This window comes from Eurosta solidaginis, chromosome 3 (genome assembly GCF_040869045.1).
Source record: "Eurosta solidaginis isolate ZX-2024a chromosome 3, ASM4086904v1, whole genome shotgun sequence".
Taxonomy (NCBI): Eukaryota; Metazoa; Arthropoda; class Insecta; order Diptera; family Tephritidae; genus Eurosta; species Eurosta solidaginis.
In genome coordinates, this window is record NC_090321.1 from 79,145,596 (window position 1) to 79,170,863 (window position 25,268).

Consider the following 25,268-nt stretch of genomic DNA (forward strand, 5'->3'; position numbering starts at 1 on the left):
TTTAGGAGATGACTTGTAATAATATCCTTGCCATCGCAATAAAAACTACTAACTTTAAAGCATTTTGGTGATTCTGCTTACTTTAAACATTTTAAAATCTTCAATGCTGAGGTAAGTTTTCACTCAATTGACAAAAAATACTAATAGTAGTCTTACAATTCAAAACAAAAATATAAAAAGGTTCTCATGTGACTTGATGAAATTGTTGAAATTGTTCCTTTTTGAGAATATTTGCTATCATTAACTCAAAAATGCCAAAATGGACTGAAAAACTTTTACATATGTTTGCATTATCTACTTTAGTTTTATATCAGGAGTATACGCAAGGTATAGGCCAATATCTGATCATACGATATCACATCATGTAATCCATTTGCTGATCATCAGTACATCACATGTTATCTTTGCAGTTTGCATTTACCACAACACATTTTTTCAACACACTTTTTGCTCATACTCTCATGACACACAAACAGACCCAGACACAATTCCTTAGAAAAGTTGTTTTCTTAGCATTGTAGTAAATCTTTAATATTAGTTTTTTCTTTGAAATTTTTTGTTAGTAACATTTACAACTTTACGGCATAATTTTTATGAAAGAAAACAAGTGAACTAAACACATAATGAGTATCCGCTCAACTTTCTTTCTTGCGTCGTTTTTGAAATCAAATATATTTTAATGACTGATTTATTTACAGCGCTCAGCCCTTCATTCTTCTCTACGGCATATTTTTTTCTTATTTATGTACAGCGACACGCGCGCGCTTTGCTTATTTACTTCAACGCCTCCTTGGCGCGTTGCTCCCATTCAGCGCGCCTTTGATGAATACCCTTAAATTCGCTAACCGTTGCTGAGCGTTCGATTGTTTTGTTATTTGAATTATTGCTGCTAGTGAAGAAGCTTTTGCTCGTATTGCTGCTGTAACTGCTCTCAATCAGTTTAGTATTCAATGACTGTCGTTCGTTCGATTTGGCATTCGTTGACTGGTGGTGGTGATGGTGTTGATGATGATTTTGTTGATTCGTGTGATGATTATTATTATTATTTAGATTGTTGCTGTTGTTATTGTTGTTATTCAATATTTCACAAGTCGTAGTTGGATAAACTTTACTAACGCTATTATTGCGTTCGATGGGTATGGGGCGAAAGCCGGCGACTTTGACAGGTGGTAGAAAACTCGTGCGATTCGCGCCCACGACGCCGTTTGAGGAGGTGGTATTGTTAGCGGTATGTACGCAAATAGTGATATTGTTACTGTTTGCGGCAGTGTTGTTGTTGTTGATATTACTATTGTTATTGCTGCTGTTACTGTTATTCAAGCTTAAGCCATTTGAGAGCGCAGCGCTGCCGATACCGCCATTACCAACAGCTGATTTCATACGAAAATCCGCCAATGAACTACGATTATTAATGCCATTTGTCAATTTACTGCCACCGCTCCCCATAAATATTTGCGACTCAACTGGCGCTTCTAATTTTGGCAACTTATCGAGTTTCTCATCGCTCGCGGACTGATTCTCTTTGTCACTATCGACATTGTGTTGCGTGGAGGTGATCTTCCTCGTGCCATTGACGCTGCCATTACTTGCGTGCAGTTTGTCAGCGAGCGTATTGATATCCTCATCTTTGATTTTTAAGGAGCGTCGCGCAAAAACTTTCATTAGCTCAGGCGTCGGATCTTCACGATTGCCGCTCGATGATGTTGCGCTTGCTTGCGTTGTGGCACAGAAAGATTTCTTACGCATCATCACCACGCTCTCGGTTGCCAACTTTTCACTAGTTTCTAACTTTTCCTCAGATTTCGCAAGGGGTTTGCGATAAACCTCTTCAGTGATGGATTTCTTGCGTTCATTGCGTAACTCCTCGATGCGCTTGTCTGTTTTAAATTTCTCCTCGTTCAAGAAGAGACGCTTACGTTCTTGTAATGACATCTTATTGTTACTAACAGTACCTGCATCAAGAGGCGCGTCTACAGATTTAGCGCGCAGCAAAACGTTATCTTCAACATTCATTGATGTTGGCGGTGTTGTGGGCGTAATCGTAGCCACACCTCCATGTTTCTTTATGGGACTTCTTGGCGGCAAGGCGCTGGCTAAAACAGGCGCTTTTGTGGGTGATTTACAATTGTTGTTACCATTATTTTGACTACTCATTTCGAATACAGCCTTCTGCTTATCCACTTCTGTTGGGGAAGCCTTCTCAATTATTTCCACACTATCATTACTCAAGCGTCGCAAGCAGAGATCTTCCAAATTGGAGTTGCGCTCTTTAGCCTCTTTGGTCATTGATTGCCGTTGTTGATTTTGCTGTTGCGGTTGTGCCGTGTGTTGTTGCTGTTGTGGCGTGTGCGTATCTCGCACATTTTTAGCCAATACTACATTTGCGCTTTTGGCAATACGCGCTGGATCGACACGATTCAATTGGATGCGCATGAACTCAGGCACAGCATCCTCGCCGTTAGGTGTACTGCTGCCACTAGCCGGTTCAGCAACCTGCAGGAAAACAGAAAAAATTATTTAATCACAAAATTCTCTTATCAGAGAAACATTATATATTGATGTTAGACCCAGGGATCGAGTAACCTCCTAGCTAATATATATAAGATAAGACAAACACCCTACCTGTCGTATTTTGAATTTGAGTGAACAGGTTTACTCAATGCATATATTTTCAACCAAAACCTAGACCTCCATAAAAAATACATCTTTAAATAATCACAGCTGAAGCTAACCAGGCAGTCAAGCTTTCCCAGGCTGCTTCATCTTTACAAAGTGCCGAAATAGATTGTCTAATAGGCGGCTATTGTGTATGCGTAAAGCTTTTAACCTATCGTATCTATTGTTTCGAGTTCGAAGACCAAAGGATGCAATAAGTCAAAAGGGTAGACTGAAGCGGCTTAGAGACCAAAAATTAAGACTCCTTGCAGGTAGGCAAACTTGTTGGTTCGTCTTTCCGCGGAGGAGAAGATGCTAGAGCAGCTTCTTTAATGCCGACCTGCATTAGATTCAAAGGGAAACATGTTTCTTCTTTCGGGCGTGCCAGCGGCATATAACGTCTATAGTACTGCAGATATTTTTAGCATATCTGCCATTATTTTAGGAAACTTGACCCAAGCGGGCTTGGAATTACGACTCCAATTTCTTCCTGCAATAGGTAGAATGAGATCTTCTCTGTATACGGATAATCGGAATATCGCAAGAAAAGCTCAACATAATATTTGGGGCTTCTCAAGCCTTCACATCTAGGACCAACAAGATGTTTCAAGCTCCCTACATATCTAGCCATTCTGAGACTGACCATTTAAACTCACCTTTCCCGAAGTATTTCGCTCCCCAGTGCCATTTATACTATTCGGCGGGTTGTCCATCAAGCTAGTACACCGACGCGTTGCCTGAAAACTCTGCGCTTTGTTGGCCTGCTGCACATGTGCTGGTGCTGATTTTCTATCTACATCTTTGGCGTTTGCTGTTAATACTTCTGTTGAACTGCGCACATTGGATGTTGGCGCACTTGATTTAAATTTTGATTTCTCACGTAACGGTACCGCAGAACTGGTGGGCGTAAGATTTAAGTCATCGGTTGAAGTAGATGTTTCGATACTGGTATTAGAGTCACGTAAATTCAAAACTTTAGGACGTAACTGGTGTTGATCGACGACTTGCGACATATCTGGTGATGGTGGCACCACAGCGATTAACGATATAGAAGATCCCTTTGAAGCAATACTCTGTTCAATTGATTTTCTGTTGCTGTTTGTGGCGCCCAATGTAAGTACAGCCGGTTTTTCTTCTAAGCTCGTGGTACTGGTGGGTTTGCGCAATACATTAATAAATGGTGATTTAGGAAGTAAATCCGTATTTGTTTCATCCGGATCGCCAGAGGAAGCGCTGAGTGAAACTACTCTAGTGGGTGAGCTCTTCACGGCAATATTTTTAGAAAAGTTGTGATTGTTTGCAGTCAAACTGCCTGTAGACTCAGTGCGCGGTGTAAAAATACGTACCGGTGCTGGTTCATTCACCTCAAAACCCAATGAAGTGCAGCGATCTGGAGAAGTAACTGGCTTACATTTCAGTTGGAAGTCATTGTAGTAGGGTACGCGTAGATTTAGTGTCAAATCGGGTAAACTAGGCATGTTGTTATGCATTGTGTTGGTAGTAGAGTACGAAGTATCTTCTTGGTATGTGCGGAAGCTACGCGATTTCTCTACTAATTTACGCTGCTTTTCTGGCTCTTGGCTTTTGTAGGCAACACACACATCGCCAGCGGCGTCCAAGGAGCTGGTAGAATTTGAGCTGCCATAATTTGCATAACGTCCCACAGAATCATTGGAACGTGATATTTTCTGCTGGAACGCGCTGAGACCAACAATTTTTGGCTTCTTCTCGAAATGATGGTCCGGCTTATTTAAGCTGCTCATTGAATTAACACTGGATGCCTGTGAGGCTGTAATTTCACGTATAATCGAAGTAGATTGGAATATCTCCTGTTGAGAGCATTTCGAGAGTATGCTGCTTGTACTGCTGGTATAAGAGTCTGAAGTTGTTGTATTTGTGGAGCTATGCTGCGCACTGACTTTGCGATCAAGCGAGGATACAATCTCTTGCGGTACATAACGTTGGCGTGCAGCAGCGCCCGATTTGGGTTTTGAGGGCGATATTATGGGTTCCTTACTAGTGTTGAGCGATGATATCAGATTTGGTGTATTCAACAACGCACTCAAGCCCGCATTGCCAACAGACCCAATTTCACGCTTAATATCCTTGCGCGTTTCTTCGATATTTTGTTCGTAACTCAAAGCGCTGCGCGATTTATCCAACTTTGTCAAACTGGACTCCGTTGTCGGTTGTATATCTAGACATGAAGTGGAGATTTGTACCTTGGATTTCGAGTCACTTTCATTCGGGCTGAAATCAATTTTATCTTCCCCAGCACAAGGGGCTATAACAACACCGCTATTGTTGGAATTAGTGGTCGGAGTGGGACGCGACATTGAACGTTTGGAATTGCGTTGAATGAGGCGACGCAGAAAACCACTTTCTGTTGTCTCAGTAATAACATTATTTGTAGGCTTCTCTTTGACCTTTTCCTTTTCTTTCTCTTTTTCCTGCTTTTGTTCTTGTTCACTGGGTGTTGGATCTGTGGAAGATTCTTGTGGTGGCTCAAAGAGCGCGGTTGCTTTGGCTGTAAGCGTACGCAAACCAAACAGATTTGTAGCAGCTGTAATGGATGTGCTGCTGGTTGAGATGGATCTGCTGCTTTCATTGGTCTTCTCTAATTTCTCGATTTTCGAACGTTTAATATCTATCGTTTGCTCGTTGCTTGAAGACATTGAAGATTTCGTTTTCGATTTCGTAGGCGAAGTAATCTTCTTCGAGTCTACAGCATGTTTATCTAATATTTTGGTGTTAACGCCAGGCGGTAGAGAGCGACTTTTGGCTTTGATGTCATGTTCTATGAAATAAAAAATAAAATTCACTTCGTACTCAGCTTTAAATCAAGTTCATAAAAAGTCATACCTGATATATCTAGTAGTGCTGTATTAGCGAATCTCAGGTTCTCCTCATTGGCTTCTGGTATAGAAGTCTGGAAATAATTGAGAGAAAATTTAATAAATTTAAAACAAACAAAACTTAACTTCAGTTCCTTACCTCCAGCGTGCGTCGATGCTGCCGACTGGGTCCTTTCTTTTTAGCTGGACGCAAAGCCATCTTATGTTTGGCAGCCGAGTGTGATAGTCTTTGACATTTTGCATCAAGCAAATCTGGCTCATCTCGGCTTGAGTCAAAACTGCCCAAGCTGCCGCTTGATGAATGCCTATAAATCTCCGACGAGACGGATGTGGTTGATACCGTTGAAGAGCGTGTTATGCTACGTCCTAGCGCTGAGGTTGACGTCTTTGAACGTCCTTGCGTAATATCTTTGGTGCTAATCGTAGAGTTATTAGCTGTAGATGCAGCTAAAATCTCATCGCCATCTCCACTATTCATACTCAAAAGACTTAAGGAAGAAACTTCACTCTGATTGCCTGTAGCGGAGGAAGATGTGGCAATGTTGTTGTTGGTACTCGTAATCTGTTCGCCACTACCATTTGCGACATTGTGGCTACGTGATGTACGCTCCGTACGTCTTTGTGGCGATGCTGGACTTCGTGGTAGTCCGAGATCTTCTTCGGAAGCATCAGGGCGATTGCGATTACGTTTGCGTAGCACATCAGAAAGCTCAGCCTGCAAGGAGAAGCGAAAGAAAAAAGAAGAGTTATTAATGTAAATGCTTAGTTGGTAAAACTCCTTGTACTTATATTTGGATTTTTGTACTGATCGTAAGGTGAATCTTTTCCGCTAAACATACCCAAGTTTTCCAACGAAAAACCAGACGTGCTCGCAGGCAATTACGTTTAGTACGATTTTCTCCATTGCTTAATGGTTTTATTTTCATTTTAAAAGGATTATGTTTAAAGTCAATCATTTTCGTTTAATTTTTCTTTATTAAATATTGGGATCAATTTATATTTGTGATGTGTAGGTTGTTTTCGTATAATCTCGCAGGAGTTTTCGGGAAATCATAAGAATGTAAAACTTTACATGAGAAAAGTAAGAATTTTACCAATAATAAACTGAAATAAATAAAATAATAAATATTGCTCTAACAGATAGGATTTAATCGAACAGCCAAGCTCTGAGCTTGGTAAGCATCTCACACTAAAACATGCACCAGTTGGCTACCATTGTGAGATTATTTCGTCGGCAGAGTGGAACATCCCACTGTCCGCGCTGGCGATTCAAACCAGAGTTGTTAAGGAATGCAATCCATGCCTTCAGATTCCTGGACTAGAACTTTTAGATTGCAGCCTTTGTTCCTTTTTAGCCATTATTCTTTCTTGTTAGTTTGAAGTAATTATTCCTTATTGCAATCCTTACGTGGAATAATATAATTTAAAAGCATTGTTCTTATGGAACAACAATATCAAAAGCATTGCGCAAGTAAACAATAATAACTATTGAAAAACAAATGGAATGCAAAGGATTGCGGAATGCATTCCTCCGAGTATTGCAGTCCAATGAATGCAATCCATGAAATAAAAAAAAGAGGAGTAAAAGAAGGAAGGAAGGACGGAAGAACCGGAGAAATAATGACTAAAATTTTGTGTTCAATGTTCCGGACTAACAAAAAAGTATTACAATCCTTTGGGGCGGCAATCATAGGAATAATTTATGCAAATAAACTGCATTCCTCAATAACTCTGGTTTAAACAAACCACTATCATAAAAACTTTTAAAACGTGCTCTATCTGAGATTTTTTCCATTCACCCGAAAAAGAACCATTATTATATTTATTCGAGCTGTTGAGGAATGCATTCCATTTGGAATAATTATTCCTTTCATTGATGCCTCAGAGGATTGTATTCATCTATATCTTGTTTAATGCTTCAATGATTTATTCCGAATTATTACTTACCAGCGTTGGACTGATAAAAAAGAACAACGGGGAATGGTCACACAGTAATTAAGTCCCCTAAGGCACTATTTCACAGACACTTCCTATCAGGAGATGTTGCGGAAGAGTTATGTGAAAACGTCTTCACTCCTAATACGGAGCGAGATGTAACAGGATTGGTGACAAATACCAAAATTAAATGGGCAATAAAAGTTTTGCAAATTTCAAATCCCAAGACCTATATGGGATATTCCCTGCTACGCTGCAGATGTAAGGTAGAATGATTATAGAATGGCTGAGAATAATCTTTGAGGATTGTATACAACTGAAGCCCGTCCCGCAAGCTTGGAGAACGGCTCGAGTTGTCTTCATAACGAAAGCTGGGAAAACCAGTCATCGCAAAGACTACAGTCCTATTGATTTGAAATCTTTTCTGCCCAAAATACCGGAGTGATTAATAGATGTGTATATAAAATCAAATATGTGCGACGAATTATTCTCTTCAGCACAACATGCTTACATCATAGGCAAGTCAGTCGATACTGCATTGCATAGGGTGGTCATGAACATAGAGAATACATTGGAACCCCAGGAATAGCCCTAGGTATTTTTTGGCCATCCCCGGAGCTTTCAACAATGTCTCGAAATGAGCAATCATGAACAGTCTCAACTTGATTGAAGTTTATCCGGCCTTAACAAATTGGATCGGCTCCATGTTAAACTGCAGAAATATAACGTCGCAGTTGGGCTCTATGAGAGGCAACAAAAATCTGTAAACAGACGAACGCCGCAGCGTGGGGTTTTATCACCAATGCTGTGGACGCTGGTTATCAACCGACTACTTAGGCTGTTCGACCGAGGTCCATTCAAACTTACCGCATATGCAGATGACGTTGCAGTCAATAAGTCAACTCTCTGATAGATCAGGCACTTCGGGATATAAATGCCTGGGCATCTGGAGTCGGGTTAACCGCCAACGCGGAAAAAAGGATATAATCTTATTTACTAGGAAACATAAGGTCCCTATTTGAACAAAGCCAAAGCTTTTAGGGGTAACCATATAAGAAAAATCTAGCACAAAATTTCAAGAAGTCATCCTAGATAGTAATTCGTGAAAATACCATGTGGAAATAAGAACGAAGAAGGCCTCCGCGACACTATGCATTCGAGAGGATGCTAGGATGAATCGTATTACGGCAATTGTCAAACCCATACTTTACTATGGGGTGTTTGTTTGGTGGACAGCCACACAAAAAAGTACGTATACCAAAAAAACTGGAGGGGTATTATGCAGATTTTCAATGATAAGCATAAGGGGAGCATTAAAAACTACTCCGAAACCAGCATTGTATGCCATTCTACACATCCCGCCTGCAGACCTAACGGCTAAAAATATCGCGTTAGCCAGGCTCGACGCCTCGGGGCAGCTTGATCGCAGGCTGCATAGCCATAGCAGTATAGCGTCATCCAATATCGGGCAAACGGAATATATGGTCCCGCGCCTCAGCTTCGAAAGAGTTCTGCGACCACAATTGAGTCGGAGGATTGGCGCCTGGGTGCAGAAATGCCATAGGATAGTATAGTATATACTAACGTTATACTGATGTTTCCAAATTAACGGAAGGGGTCGGGTCTGCTGTTTACTGTGTCGTTCCAGAAATAAGTAGACCCTACGGGCTGCCAGATTACTGCAGCGTCTTTCAGTTTGAAACTATAGACGTGAAGAAAGCAGCAGAAATTCTGGAGGAAGCGTGCTAAAGCTACAATCGCGTCAATATATATATATATATATATATATATATATATATATATATATATATATATATATATATATATATATATATATATATATAGTCAGGCGGCGATTAAGGTAATAATTTGACAGAGTACTTCATCAATTAGTGTCCGGGAATGCAAAGAAGCTTTGGAAAAACTTCGCTCAGGCCGGACCATACATCTTTACTGGGTTCCCGGTCATAAAGGGATAGAAGGTAACGAAAAGGTCGACGAGTTGGCAAAGGTGGGTGCAACACTCGCTGAAACGACAATAGACTTCCCAATCCTTTTGGGAGAAATTAAAAGAAGACAGGAGTTGCATATGATCCATCAAGCAGGAAAGGCGTGTGCAAAAGCGCGGGGATGCAAAATTTCTTACATCACAACGTGGCTCATATCTCTGCAGAAAGAAGACTTATTGCTCACGATGGGCATACTAAGTAAGGTCTCCTCAGAAACAGAAGATGTAGGAAGTACGAGTTGCAGGAAGAAACCGTTGAGCAGGCTTTGTGCTCGTGCCCTGCGCTCGCCAGGACAAGGCTCTAGCTACTAGGGCGGCAGAGTTGCCAGATTCCAGGCAGCTATTAAGCTATATCCTAAAAAACGTGTAGCCAAAAGTACGGAGTTATTTTATAACGTCAGTCCTAAGTACCTAATTGGGTTGTATCCGTTTGGCCATCATATAAAGTCTGGCAACAGTATGAACACATTCAGTCTATTTGAAGTCTTTATTGACCGGCCAGTTCAACTTAACCATGTGTGATAATATTTAGTGCATCTTTTACAGCTCCGCATTTAAGGACTGACGAGTATAAGCTCCATGCAGTTGTTAATTGAAAATAATTTTTCTATTGCAATTTTCACTGTCAGATCAAGTACTTTTGGGACAACCCTTTTAGTGTATGGATGTAAGTCAATCGGTCAAGGGAATAGTTCGTACAACTTTTGGCACAATAAACAAGCAAACACAATGACCTAGCGGCGAATACTAAAAAGGATACATGTCCCAAATACAAAAACAAACAAAAATAGTTCTTCACACTGCGGTATATTGACCCCGGAACACATTTGATAAGCGGGATTAATTTTAAATAGTTTTTGATTACACAAGACATGGGCGAAGCCAATATATACTCGTATATGCGTGCACCGAAAGAAATGAAGCAAGTAAAATGGACAAATCAGGTTTGTTATTCTTGAATTAACAGCTATTCTGTAAAACTAATCGCATTGTGGTTGATTGAGCGGAGTTTTTTGTCAAGAAGACAAACTTGTATAGTAATTTCAACAGAAAAAACTGTTGGTATCAAGTTAAGGATATTCTGTAAAAATTAGAGATTTTCAATTAATCTAACTGATGTTTCTGTTAAAAGAATTTGTTTTTATTGGTAATCTCATCAGTTCACAGCTGTCAAAATGATGCAAATGCATCAGCTAATTTTCAACTGAAAGTTACGCTCACCACTTTGTTCTTATAACTATCGTGCGACAGAGATATCTGCCAGGGATGCACCTTAACGTTAAGCTAATCGTTTATCAAAAAATTTCCACCGTTTCCGTTGAAACACTTCGAAATATTATCGATAAAGAAATTATCAAGATAAATTGTATCTCGTTTTTAACCGAAACGAAAACGTGATACTTTATGTTTGAATTGTGCTGGCAATGCTATAGCCATGGTGAAGCCGTAAGGTGGCAACAACGAGCGCACATACACACACAAACTCTATGTAATTTGTTTGTGTAATTCGTTGGTGGTAATGTAAAAAATACTCTGAGAAATGTTCGTACTGTCAAAATTCATGAGAAAAGTTGCAATCAGCTTGGATAATGCTTTCACCTTTAATGACTCCGCCATCAATCAGCTTTGCCAGCATAGTTTGAAATTAATAATCAACATAAACGATTTGATTTCGTTTTGATATGGCAGAAAACGAAACGAAATCATTTCGTTAATTTGACGATCTTAACGTTAATAAACGAAACGAAATGACTTCGTTTCGTTTATTAACGTTGATTATCGTAACGAAATGATATCGTTTCGTTGGTTAAGCATGCCTGATATCTGCAATATCAACAGCCACTGTTATATTTTAACAGTTTTCATTGTTATTTTTAGGATGACGTTAATAACTGTTAGTTAGCACAGTAAGGTGACCACCGTGGTGTGATTGTAACGTACTACACTCACCACACCAAAAATCCTGGGAAAAACAACATCAAAATCTTCAGATAAATTTATTCATCGTTAAATATCAAAAACAATACACCATATTACAAACTTAAATCTTTTTTTGTTAAATGGCAGCCATGTTAATTTTAATTTTTCTATGCCAATTTGCGCTACTTGTTTGTTTTTCCTGGAAATTAACACAGACCTTCAGTGTGTGTGCAATATTAAAGGTAAGTTTCACTGTTTCAAAAAGGCTGAACATTGACACAGACTGAGGAAATATAATAGAAAACAAGAATTTCATGATCAGACCGCTGGGTAGTGGGATTATCGCGGCCAGCACCTCCTTATAGATAGAGAGGCCCTACGTAAAATGTGAAAAATTTGATCTAAATGCTCCCTTTCTCTTAAGGTTGAATTTCTGTAAGAGAAAGCGGTTTCGTGAAATTTATTTTCTTAAAGCGTAGAATGGGCACAGTACTAGGAAATATAATATTAAGCGATAATTCAATGATCACTGTGAAGAAGCGTGAAAGTCGCGGTCATCACCTCTTAACAGTCCAAGAATCGCACAAAAATTGTGAAATAAATTTTTAAAGGGTCTTTCATCCAAGTGAAGTTGCATTTTAGGAATAGAAGGCTGGTTTGACGTTCCTCGGTACTGCAGCTTGGGGAGAGCTTTCATAAAATTTGTATGTGACCTCTTGGATTATAAAGGTTAAATGTCCGAGCATTCATGTGTATATGTGAAGCGGCAAAAAAACGCTTTTAGTTCAACAAAAAACTTTATTTTTAAATCAAGAAAATAAATTTAAATAGAGTAAATTGTTTGGCGACCTTTCATATTTAATATATATTTTTGCCGGCTCGAGGTCAATTTGTTGTTACTGTTTCATCAATATTTTGTTTATATAATGTTATTTGTTTGTATAGATTTTGCAGTTTATATCCCTGAGGACGGTTACCGCGGAGTAACCGAAATATATCGGATTTTTAAAGAAAACTTGTGTTTATTTTTTAATTGACCTCGAGCCGGCAAAAATATATAATAAATTTAAATATTGATATAGAAATTGAAAATCAGTTTGGAGGTCGAGCTAATTATTATATTGAACGGAAGTTGAAAATATTGAAATTATTGAAATAATTGATCAAAAAATTTAAAAAAGATGTATTCTTTACCAAGTACCAGTAAAAAGTAATTGTACTTGTTAATTAAATTTTTTAACTACCAAATACTTGTAATTGACCAATTACCATTACCAAGTATATTCATTACTGCACAGCTTTGCTGTGGGTGATACACTTTATTTGTTGATTTAGCTGTTAAACCGGTTAATTCAGAATCAACAATTTGTGGAAGTTGCTTCAACAGCTATTTATGATGGATAAACATTTACAGAAATATGGGTTGAATCGACCCCAAGTTTGGCTGATTTCACCAGTGTTTTTCTTTCAGTGTAATAGGTAGGCGACACGAAAAGTATTGTGTATTCTAGCCAATTGTAATGCAACTAAACAAAAAATGCAAAATATTTTTTTTTGTTTTTCATACAAAAAATGTTTCTTTTTATATAACATTTTTCACATATTTTTTTTAGATTATAGTATTCGTTCTTTCAACAGATTTTCACTGCTAGATGTTACGAATATGTACTGCATAGCCAAATTATCTTCAGATTCCTGAACGAATAGTAATATTTCATAGGGAATTCTCACTAAAATTCTTCGTTATTTTTTTTTTTTTTTGTTTCCTTTTTTTAGTTTTAACGAATATTGGCGAAAACCAGATGATTATTCTTACCGCCAATGATTGCCTTAGATGCGTATTTTGTACTTTTATGGTGCCTTTAGCACCGGCCACCATTATGCCACACCACAATTCACTACGAATATCTGTTGGCACTGCAAGGCAATTTGCAGACGACTAAAATTGCAATAAAATGAAAAATTCAAAAGGAAAATTGATTTTCTGTTTTAATTGTTTTTTTTTTTCTGCTAACGAATAGCAATGCAAATTACAATCGCAACAATGAGTATTTTATATTTAAGTTTTTGCGACCGACAGACTATAAGAGTACTAAAATTAATATGTTTACTAAGGCACGTGCAATATGCAACTAAATCTACCGTTCGACGTAGTGCATAGTGAAAAGCCTTAGTACTATATTTTCCTTATGACTAAGTACCTACATACATACATATTTGTTCGCTGTTTCCCTTATTGCCTTCATCCCAACAAACAACGGGAGTCGTGTATGAATCAAAAAGGAGTCCTAGATCAGTGTGCTGGTTTTTTTCTCGTTTATGTTTAGCTGGTTATTAACTAGGGTTGCCAGATTGCATTTTTGCCCCGAGATGTATGCGTTTGGGATCGAGTTCTAGCAACAAAATTTCATCGTATATTTGGTATTGTAAAGCACTGATTGATAGCAAAAATAAAATATTAGTGTCACAAAGATCAACCAAACTCTAACATGTTAACTAGTTTCGCTGAGATATCTTTTAAAATTTACAATTGAAAATTTTTCGATTAGCTTTTAGGATTTTTTAGACGAGTCGATTTACTGGATGATTTTTTGACCTTCTATTAAAATTATAAAGCAGTTGGTGTTGGAACGTCAAAAGCTCGACAGTAAATCGACTCGAAAAAATTACTTTTTTTCAATTTTGTGTTGTCGTTTTTTTCACCACACCCCGCAGTGAAATGGAGAAATGCTCTCTGACAAACCAGTTGACGACCACTTTTCATGATGCATAAAATAGACAAAGTCAAGAACCTTTTATAAGTCCCTAAACCTAATGCACTCGAAGTCAAACTTCATAATCGCATGTTTAAAGCTCCGGGTTAGGAATAAGAAAAATAGTTACCCTACTCCTAACTTTAAGAAGATTTTAGCGGAACCGCAAAAAAGTGCCATCTTATGCCATTTAGAAACATCAAAATCAGCAAAGTGATTCTTCAACTAGTCTCATTATATAGGACTCGGATGATACTGTTATTTGCCAATATATAAGCATGCCTCTCCATTTTATGCAATTAATATTTTCCATATATTTCCCATGTATTTATGTAGCACTCCGGCGTTCCAGTTTTGGATCATGATCTAATTTCATTGGACCGCCACGTACCGGTTCTATCAGAGTTGGGAGCACTTAGCTCATGTGAAGATGCTTCTTGTTTACTAGAGCCGACTCCTGTATTTTTAGTTTAATTAATTTATTAAAATAACTTTTTATTAATTTAAACAAAATCACCAAACTAGGAACTGGTATAATTTATTTAAACGAAATTGCTGCATATGGGTCACATTGTTGTTGCATTTGTATGTTAAATCTCTATCCGTATCTGGATCAAGTTTCATTGGAACACGAACATTGATTCAGAGAAATAACAGGATTACAACGTTGTGTTGCATTTGGATGTTAAATTTTTAACGGGATTTGGATCAGCGTTAATTGCAATTCAGCTTTTGTCACTCCTCAACTAAAATCGGTATGCAAATGTTTGCTGGGTTAACTGTGTGTGTGTATGCGAGTATTTAGTATAGCAGGGAAGTGCATAGCCAGCACAACCTACTAGCGACAAGAAAACGAAAACAGACCAAAATAACGACAGCTCATCTGTTCAACATCAACAATGAATTAAGAGAATATCGTGAGTAGGCAAGCAGGGAGAAAGGTCTGTTTTAGGCAAATGTATATCATACAAGCAAGCATTCATTGCACTAGGATAATCCCATAGTCACCCCTTTAGGAAAATCTTATGAGAAAGTGATGTCAAGCTTTATTCAAAAGAAGGGAACTGTTATAAAGAAATACTTGGCGCGATGTGCCAGAGAGATTTTGGCGAAGCTTCTCCTCCAGTTTTTGTCGTGCTAAGAAGAACGTTTTCTTAAGTACTTTGGTGTTGCTTTCTCTGGGACTTAGATCAGGGGTTTCGATGTGTAAGGCGAGAACGCTATAACCACAATACGGCTGCCCACGAGTACAGATATAGACGATTGTGGCATATTACAAATCCTATTGTAGTTCAAGGAAACAAATCCAAACATCTTTTAAGGAAAATGGATGTAGAAATGCATAGAAAAGGGAAGTGTTGCGGATGTATAAGCAACAAGAAGTGCTAACGGTAATATAAAACTCGACTCCTTTCATCAAACAAACCATTCAATAAAAAGGAATGGCCTACCGGCAGTCAAAGAACAATGCTTTATGAGGTGGGTTTTGTCTAAGGCTGGGGTAACGCTCAGTCAATCCAGAGTCGAGTAAAGGTCCCACAAACCCCTACTGAATAAATACACGATATTTATGTTTTACGAACACACGCACACACGGCTGGAGATATTAGGCGGACAGCAGCTTTCCGTCGCAAGATGGCGAAGGGGTGGAGCGGCGGCTAACGGTCGTTGGAGTAGAGGAGGTTCGGTAGGGCGGTTGAACGGTCGGGTAACGGACGGACTCGTACGGTGGTACGAAAGCAGCGGCTTAACGGCGGTAGGATGGCAAGCGGCCAGTGGCTAGTGTAGCAGCGGCGGGACGGATGCAGCGGCTTAACGGCGGTAGGATGGCAGACGGCCAACGGTCGTCGTGGCAGCGGCGTGACGGATGCAGCAGCTTAACGGCGGTAGGACGGCGAACGACCAACGGTCGGCGTAGCAGCGGCGGGACGGATGCAGCGGCTTAACGGCGGTAGGATGGCAGACGGCCAACGGTCGTCGTAGCAGCGGCGTGACGGATGCAGCGGCTTAACGGTGGTAGGATGGCAAACGGCCAACGGTCGTCGTAGCAGCGGCGTGACGTATGCAGCGGCTTAACGGCGGTAGGATGGCGAACGGCCAACGGTTAGTGGGGCAGCGGCGCCATCAGCAAGGCGGGATGGGCACGGCAGTATGGCGGACGGCCAACGGTCGGCGTAGCAGCGGCGTGACGGCGGTAGGATGGCGAACGGTCAACGGTTAGTGGGGCAGCGGCGGCACCAGCAAGGCGGAATGGGCACAGCAGTAGTATGGCGGACGGCCAACGGTCGGCGTAGCACCGGCGGGATGGAAGCAGCGGCGGCACCAGAGGGGCGACGATGCGACGGCAGCGGCGGTGGGCTACGGAGCGCGTACCAGGGCCGGGGAGAGAGGGGAAGTAGGCTAGCGATGGTGTTTGCCTGGCCAGTGGCGGCTCGTTCCGGGCGGGGTCGGTTGACGGTATCGGCAGTCTTCGGCAGAATCGATAGTAGGCCGGTCGGTCACCTGGGGATGAGACTGCGAGGGCTCGTTAGTGCTGGTTTCACCGCTGGACACCCCCGCCTCCCTAGTTGCACGCTAATAGAAGGTGCGTAAGAGGGACGGGGCTGTACCAGCCGATACACCGTGGGTCGATCCGTGCGCGGAGGGGAAGTGCACCCTAACGGCACAGCGGTATCCCCTTATGCGCACGCATCGGTTCACGGCCGAAACCAGAGTTGAGGGGGAGGGCGGTATAGTCATTAAGGCGTCGGGCCGCTCAACACCCGGGGGGCGACGGGTGGCAATAGCACAAAGGCATCCGCCCCGCTCGTCCTTACCCGGGTGAAGGGTGACCCGCGCCATGACGGCGCCCCTTCCACTCAACTAGCCGTGGCCAGAGCTGAGGGGGAGGGGGTTATATAGTCATTAAGGCGTCGGGCCGCTCCACACCCAGGGGGGCGACGGGTGGCAATAGCACAAAGGCATCCGCCCCGCTCGTCCTTACCTGGGTGAAGGGTGACCCGCGCCATGACGGCGCCCCTTCCACTCAACTAGCCGTGGCCAGAGCTGAGGGGGAGGGGGTTATATAGTCATTAAGGCGTCGGGCCGCTCAACACCCAGGGGGCGACGGGTGGCAATATCACAAAGGCATCCGCCCCGCTCGTCCTTACTTGGGTTAAGGGTGACCCGCGCCATGACAGCGCCCCCTCCACTCAGCTGGCTAGCCGGAGTGGCAATTTTGTCTTTAAAAAGACAACCACTCCCGCTGGCTCACCTGCGAGAACTGAATTGCAAAAATGCAAATTCGCTGTTTATATGGGTGGTGCCGCAAACTGGTTGAGAAGTCAACATACCATTATTGTGCTTTTCATTGGTTTGCTATCAGTGGTTGTTGACTATGCTATACAAGCATAAGTACAAGGAGGTTTAGGTGGCTATGCTATAGAAAAATAAGTACAGGGAGGTTCAGGTTTAAGTGAATAAGGAAATAAAGGGGGGTTACGTTATTGTAACGCTACGTTACAGCCTCCTTAAAGGTTTTACTGTTGCATATAGAAACCATTACAATGCTCCAGACTGTGCTAAGGGAGTCCATCCGATTAAACCCTAAAGGATGTAAAATTTCGTCCATCTTCCTAAAACTAGAGTCATCAACAAGTTACACACAACACACACTATAGTAATAAGGTTTCTTGAGATTTTCCTGCTGGGAAACATGTAAACAAAAAAAAAAAAAAAAAAAAACACAAATAAAATGCTGATGTTGCAAGAATATGCATATTTATATTGTTTGATGAATGGGCATTTTTATTTGTTTAAGCGTGTGTGCTCTGTGCTAACACACAAATCTTGTAGACAAACCCTGCAGCAGTCGATGACTACCCGTTGTTGACACTGTCAATGTCAGCCGTCGCCACAGTGTTCAATTGGTTGCCTCTGCAGCTACCTAAGCTCGTATAAACTGTGGCATTGATTTATCAATACGCCCGATTGCATACCCAACCTTCTTGATTCGTTTGTTTAAGGTAAATGCTGCAAGTCAATCGTTGAAGACTTAACACTTGCCTTGCCAACCAAACTCAATCAAAGTAGATAAGGCCTCGCTAGACTGCCTCCCTCAACTAATAGTGAGTTGGGTCTGCGTTGTTTGGATCGCAGTAATACATTCACATAAAAACCGTTACATCTATGTAGTTCCTTCCGTATGGAAATAATTCTGCTAATTTTATAATAATGCTTGTATTTGGCTGTCAATGTGTATTCCCTGACACCACTCGTACCATCATCAACTATGCAATCAACGTCAGTATCCGATTCTCTTTAATGCATCATATACAATGGTGAAGACTAAAATGATATTGACGGCGATGATATTGTTAATGTGTGGGAATACCCAATAGGAAGCGGATTTCACACAAAGGATGGAATAGGAAATACTGTGGGACAGAAAAGACTATGTGGGGACTTTAGGATTCTATTCGAAATTTGTGAAATTGATTCCCAATTTTTAACAATTTTGGAAATATTTGAGGATCATTTCGAGACTATTTTATAATAAACTAGCAGACTCGCCAGACGTTGTTCTGCCCTGAATTTGGTCTATCTGCATACATTTTAATAAGTTTTTCCGTCTAACTCTGCCCTCGCCCCTCTACACTTTTTCCTAATCTTTGTATTCACTCCTCCCTCCGTATTTTTCGCTTCATCTATCTCCATCTTCGTTTCATTCTATGTCTTTCTCAGTCTCCTTCTCTCTTTTTTATTCCCTCAAGTTTTTCTCATTCTCCTTCATATCTTATTACCAGTCCCAGAAGGTGTTATGTATTTTTTCCAGTCCCAGTCCCGCTCCGAGTCTCAGTCTCAGTACAGTCCTAGACCTAATCCCAGTCCCAGTCCGTCTCTGGTTTACCTCCCGGAAAAAAGCGTCGTAAATATTAATATAAGCAAATTTATATACCAAATTTCAGGCAAATCGAATAAGACGTATGTAAATAGGTATGTGGGTATTATTAACTCATGTCTTTATTTCGGCTTCGAATGCATATTTATCAGTTTTGCCAGGTTGATGCGACTAAATCGAATATCACAATGAAAATTACTTGAAAGCTCTCAGCAACAGCTTTCATTTGATATCCATAATACTCACACATTCTAGGGGTATCCGGGTCCATGTTTTGGCCTATATCTCGAGACCCTAGTCACCCAGCGGTATAAGACTTACTCTGTATTAAAGCATACAGCAACAGCTTCAATTTGAAACCCATAATGTAAAAACACATCCTAGGTGTATCCGGCTCCACGTTTTGGCCTATATCTCGAGACCCTAGTCACCCAGCGGTGTAAGACTTACTCTGTACTAAAGCATACAGCAACAGCTTCAATTTGATACCCATAATGTAAAAACACATTCCAGGTGTATCCGGTTCCACGTTTTGGCCTATATCTCGAGACCCTAGTCACCAATAGGTATGAAAACTATCCTGTACTAAATCACTCATCAACAGCTGCAATTTGATACCCATAATGTAAAAACACTATCTGGGCGTTCACGGGCCCACGTTTTGGCCTATATCTCGAGACACTAGTCACCCAGGGGTATGAAAATTACAATCTACTAAAGCACTCATCAACAGCTTTCATTTGCTATCCATATGCTATAAACACATTCTAGGGGTACCCGGGTCCACGCTTTGGCCTATATCTCGAGACCCTAGTCACCCAGGGGTATGAAAATTACCCCCTACTAAAGCACTCATCAACAGCTTTCATTTGATATCCATATTCTATAAACACATCCTAGGGGTACCCGGGTCCACGTTTTGGCCTATATCTCGAGACCCTGTGCGTCGATCCTGAATTTTCGCTATAAACCTTATGGAGCCCGAGACCTTTCCAACGAATGCAAAACCGTGGAAATCGGTTCGTGCGTTCTGGAGTTATAGCGTCAGGAAGGAAAACCGGACTTATTTTTTCAAATTTTGAATTTTTTCTAAAAAAAAATCATAACTCAAGAATGGCTAAACCGATTTGGGATTTCAAAATCAACTAGCCATCACCTCTCCCTCCTGTATCTTTCCTAAAAATTTCATGGCAATCTTTCTATCCGTTCTCGAGTTATGGAGTGACAATCAAAATGTACACTTCTTTTTATATATATAGACTAGTAGACGCGGCAGACGTTGTTCTGCCCTAAATTTGGCCTATCTGCCCTACCCCTCTACACTTTTTGCTAATCTTTTTATTCACTCCTCCCTCCGTCATCTCCATCTTCGTCTCATTCTATCTCTTTTTCAGTCTACTTCTCTCTTTTCTCTTCTCTCAAGGTTTTCTCCTTCTTCTTCATCTCTTATTGCCAGTCCCAGAGGGTGGTATGTATTTTGTTCCAGTCCCATTCCGAGTCTCAATCCCAGTCCCGCCTCGAGTCTCAGTCTCAGTCCCAGTCCTAGTCCTAATCCCAGTCCCAATCCGCCTCTGGTATACTTCCCGGAAAAAACATCGTAAATACTAATATAGGCAAATTTATATATGAAATTTCAGGAAAATCGAATAGGATGTATGTAAATAGGTATGTGGGTATTATTAATTCTTGTCTTTATTTCGGCTTCGCATGCATATTTATCAGTTTTGCCTAGTTGATGCGACTAAATCGAATATCACAATGAACTTTAGAGCTCTCAGCAACAGCTTTCATTTGATATCCATAATACACACACATTCTAGGGGTATTTGATATCCATATTGTTTTGACCTATATCTCGAGACCCTAGTCACTTAGCGGCTTAAAACTTACTCTGTATTATAGCACACATCAACAGCTTCAATTTGATACCCATAATATAAAAAAACATTCTAGGTGTATCCGGCCTATATCTCAAGACCCTAGTCACCCAGCGGCGTAAAACTTACTCTGTATTATGGCACACATCAACAGCTTCAATTTGATACCCATAATATGAACACACGTTCTAGGTGTATCCGGGTCCATGTTTTGGCCTATATCTCGAGACCGTAGTCACCCAGCGGTGTAAAACTTACTCTGTACTAAAGCATACATCAACAGCTTCAATTTGATACCCATAATGTAAAAACACATTCTAGGTGTATCCGGGTCCACGTTTTGGGCTATAAATATAGACCATAGCCTCCCAGTTGTATGAAAATTATCCTGTACTATAGCACTCATCAACAGCTTTCATTTGATATCCATATTGTATAAACACATTCTAGCGGTATCCGGGTCCACGTTTTGGACTATATCTCGAGACCCTAGTCACCCAGGGGTATGAAAATTACCCTGTACTATAGCGCTCATCAACAGCTTTAGTTTGATATCCATATTGTATAAACACATTCTTGGGGTACCCGGGTCCACGTTTTGCTCTCAAGATCGTAGGCACGTAGCGAAAAAAAAGGTAGGCGTTGGCCGATTCTCAGACCTACCCAATATGCTCATAAAATTTCATGAGAATCGGTTCAGCCGTTTCGGAGGAGTTCAGCCTCTAAAACCGTGACAGAAGAATTTTATATATTAGATATGTACATATATATATTAGATTTGAGACTATGCAATTTTGTCGCGTTCGCGATTCACTTTCACTTTTGTCGAGTTTCAGAACGCGATATTAGATCCTCCAACCCGCACGCGAATTTGAACTTTATGCAGGGGTAATAAATTAGAAATTGACTCTCCATTTTATTTAGAAAACGTTTGTATGGGAAATAGAAATATGCTGTTTTGAGTATTTTCCCGGCAAGTATTCGAATTTTTCTCACCTTTTAAACCTTCCCTAGACCTCCACGAATAATTCAAGACCAAGATAAGATAAATCCGTTCAGCCGTTCTCGAGTTTTAGCGAGACTAACGAACAGCAATTCATTTTTATATATATAGAAGATAGATTAGGACTGGTAAAGGATCACCTCAATATTATTTTGGGAATTATTTCAAGAGTACTCTGGACCACTTTGGAACTAGTTTGCGCTCACCTCAGGATTATTTTAAGTATCATTTTGAAAAAACATCTGGATTATTTAGATACTATATCTAAACCATTTTAGGACTTTTACAGGATCACTGCCATTATTTTAGGTATCAATCCGAAAACTTCAGAATAGTTTCGAGACTCTTTCGGGACAATTTAAATTATTATTTTAGAATAAACCGATCTTGAAATGATAGTTATCCCTAAATGAGCTCGAAATAGTCTCGAAATGATCCAGAATCTGTCCAGAAATGATATCGTAAATAATCCTGAAGTGAATTCGAAATTGTTCCAAATTGTTAGTCGGGGAATGATTCCGAAAATATTCACGAATTTATCCCATAACAGTTCTAAACTGGTTTCGAAGTAATCTAAAATTGATCGCGAACTAATCCTGAAATTGACGATAACTGCTTCATATACAACCTTCACCCCAATCATTCCCCCGAGAGAGGAGTGGGGAAGAGGAATTATCTGGGGCAGGGGACCGGTTAACTTGTTCACGGATGAGTAGAATTTGGTCGGAAAGGTTGGGGGGGGGGGGGGGGGGTATTTTGTCAAGAGCTAAATGTAAGCTGCAAGTTTAAGTTGGCTGATCACTGCAGTGTATTCCAAGCGGAAGTTGCTGCGATTAAGGATGTCTTGGATGAAATGCTATCCAGTGCTACTACGGTTAGGGAATTTAACATCTATTCTGATAGCCAAGCGGCTATCAAGGCCTTGAGTTCAACTACAGTGCGATCGAGGGTGGTCTGGGAGTGCCTGATCTAGTGTGTCTTCCTCTTATGAAAAAGAAACGATAAATCCCCGTTTTATAATATGAATCGATCTGCCTTCATTTTAACGGAAAAAGTCCCGCTTTTACTCCGTTTTATTCACTCTTAATATAAATCCCGTTTTTACTGCCGACTGTCTTTTATCATATGAATTTTGGTCCACACGAGAAAAAATGACTTTGGATACAAATGGCGGCTTACGCTGAGTTACAGATAAGCTGAAAATCAGATATATGTACCTCACAGTTTTCGCAAAAATCAAGGGATTTTTTTGTCCCATACAGGATTGTTAAGAAGAACATTTAAAAATGCTTAAGCAAATAAAAATGCTCATTACCCCTGAAGATGATAACAAACATTAGAGGAAGGAACGAAACGCGTGAAAGAAATATTAAGAATGTATGAAAGAAAGTGATCATTTTATTCGAACTCGCTCTTTTTAAAAAAATTTCGGACCCTCGGCATGAGTTCATCGTTGGTCTCACTATTTTAGCTGCTATCGACGAACATTCGAGCGCAGATTTCTTAAAGGGTATCTTCGCATTTTCCTATACTTCAGACCAGAGTCTCCAGTGAGTTGCCTTAATGAACCAAAGCGTATTTACTGCATTTATGATGGCTGATCGATTTCGATGCGTTTATCACGTGTTACTTTCTTTCTAAAGTCTTTTGTTTAGGTAGTGATGAGTTGTAGTTTTCTATTGTTTTTTCCATTTTCCTAGAACCCTTATGCTGCTCGAACTTGATTTCGGAGCCAGGTTAAAGACCTCAACTTTTATTTCAGACTCCGTTAAATGGATTTACTATCTCATTGAATAAGAACTGAATTTTCATATTGTGAATAGGTGAAGTTCAATACGCTTCAATTGACTGTGTTTCAATAAAAAAGTAATTGTTTGAAGGTATTCCCCTAATTATTGTGCAGTCACTCTTTTGGAAGGGTAACACTTACCTAGATTAGATACAGCAGCGAACAGAAAAATAGCAGTGTCAGTTTTTGTAAAATTTCATTATAGTTTTATGTTTTTTAATTTTCGATATCTTAAAAACAAAATCTATAAAGTTTGAAATAAATAAATTCAAGGCGCTATATCCTCCGAAGAGATTTAATGCCAAGCTTTTCTTGCAATTTGTGTCGTGCTCCTTTTAGATTTTCCTATAAATTCGCGCTTTACGCCAACTCCGAACGGCATCTTCAAGACATAAGAGTTTTCACTGAGAATTTTTTCATGGCAGAAATACACTCGGAGCCTTTTTCTAATCACTTCCGAGGGACGACCCCGCTTAGCAAAGCTTTATTCTAATTAAAAAAGATTTTTTCTAAATTTTGATATTACTTTGCCCGGGAGTTGAACCCAAGACCTTCGGTGTGGTAGGCGGAGCACGCTACCACCGCACCACGGTGGCAACCAGTGTTTGGAAGTCTGAACTAAAACTATGGGAACCAATATCCGAAAGGTTTTAGAAAAAAATCGGAAATATGTACATATATGAAAATTTCGAACTTTTTAATTGAAGTTCTCGAAAACATCCCTTGGAAAGAAATAATGGGTGCCCCGTCATAAGGCAATAAAAGGTCAAAGTGCACCACTCCATGAATATACGATAGACGACCTAATCCGTTTGGAACAAATTAAAAGGAGACGGCAGTTGCATATGATCAGTCCAGCAACGCTTTCTTGAATTGAAGCGCGGGACAGACGAATTTTTATGTGTGCAAGTCTTACGAAATCAGGCTTACAAAGTTGCTCATATCTTTAAGCAAAAAGATTTGAGGCCCTTGATGAGCGTGCCAGCAGGGCACTGCTTTCTAGCGTCGCATATTTTTTAGGTGTCGTCAGTAAAGGTAGATGTTGGATATGTGGCCTGCAAGAATACACGGCCCAGCATGTTCTATGTTCGAGCTCTGCACTCACAAGTTCAAGGCTTCTACTACTAGGGGCGGCAGATTCGTCAGATTTTGAGGCACTCATTAGGTTGTATCCTAGAAAACTTCTACATAGCTAATATTTTCGTGGAGAACGGAATAATTTTATAACATATGCAATTCTTGGATACCTAATTGGCTCATCCGGTTTATGCAAGGTATTCATTGACAGACTCCAGAATAAAGAATTGCATCAGTACTAAAAACGGAAACCCTTTTAGCTTTAAACTGAAGGGTATCACATGGACAAAATTCCCATATATTATGGTTAAGGAGTCTATATTCTCTTTCAGAGCCGGCGTTAACAGAGGACTTAAGGTTATTGTTGTTATTGATGGATTATAAAAGCTTTGCGCTGGTATGGGCATACTAAAGCGAATAAAAGCAAATGTTATGGTAATAAACACAATAGCAAAGGACGGGGGAGAACGCCACTTAGTTGAGAAAGAGGTTGAGGGTGACGGACCAAGGGCTGCCG

At 40.4% G+C, this 25,268-nt stretch overlaps 1 protein-coding gene across 6 annotated transcripts in view; it reads right to left on the bottom strand.

The window, feature by feature from the left end:
- Positions 1-501: 501 nt before the first annotated feature.
- LOC137244052 (serine-rich adhesin for platelets) overlaps positions 502-25,268 on the bottom strand; it is a 403,539-nt gene continuing 378,772 nt past the window's right edge. For all 6 annotated transcript variants that reach the window (XM_067772531.1, XM_067772529.1, XM_067772530.1 and 3 more), the window contains 4 exons: positions 5,650-6,225; positions 5,518-5,584; positions 3,312-5,452; positions 502-2,493 (listed from right to left, as the gene is read on the bottom strand). In XM_067772531.1, the coding sequence (XP_067628632.1) occupies positions 775-2,493; positions 3,312-5,452; positions 5,518-5,584; positions 5,650-6,225 (4,503 nt within the window). In that variant the 3' untranslated portion in view covers positions 502-774. The remainder of the gene's footprint in view (positions 2,494-3,311; positions 5,453-5,517; positions 5,585-5,649; positions 6,226-25,268) is intronic.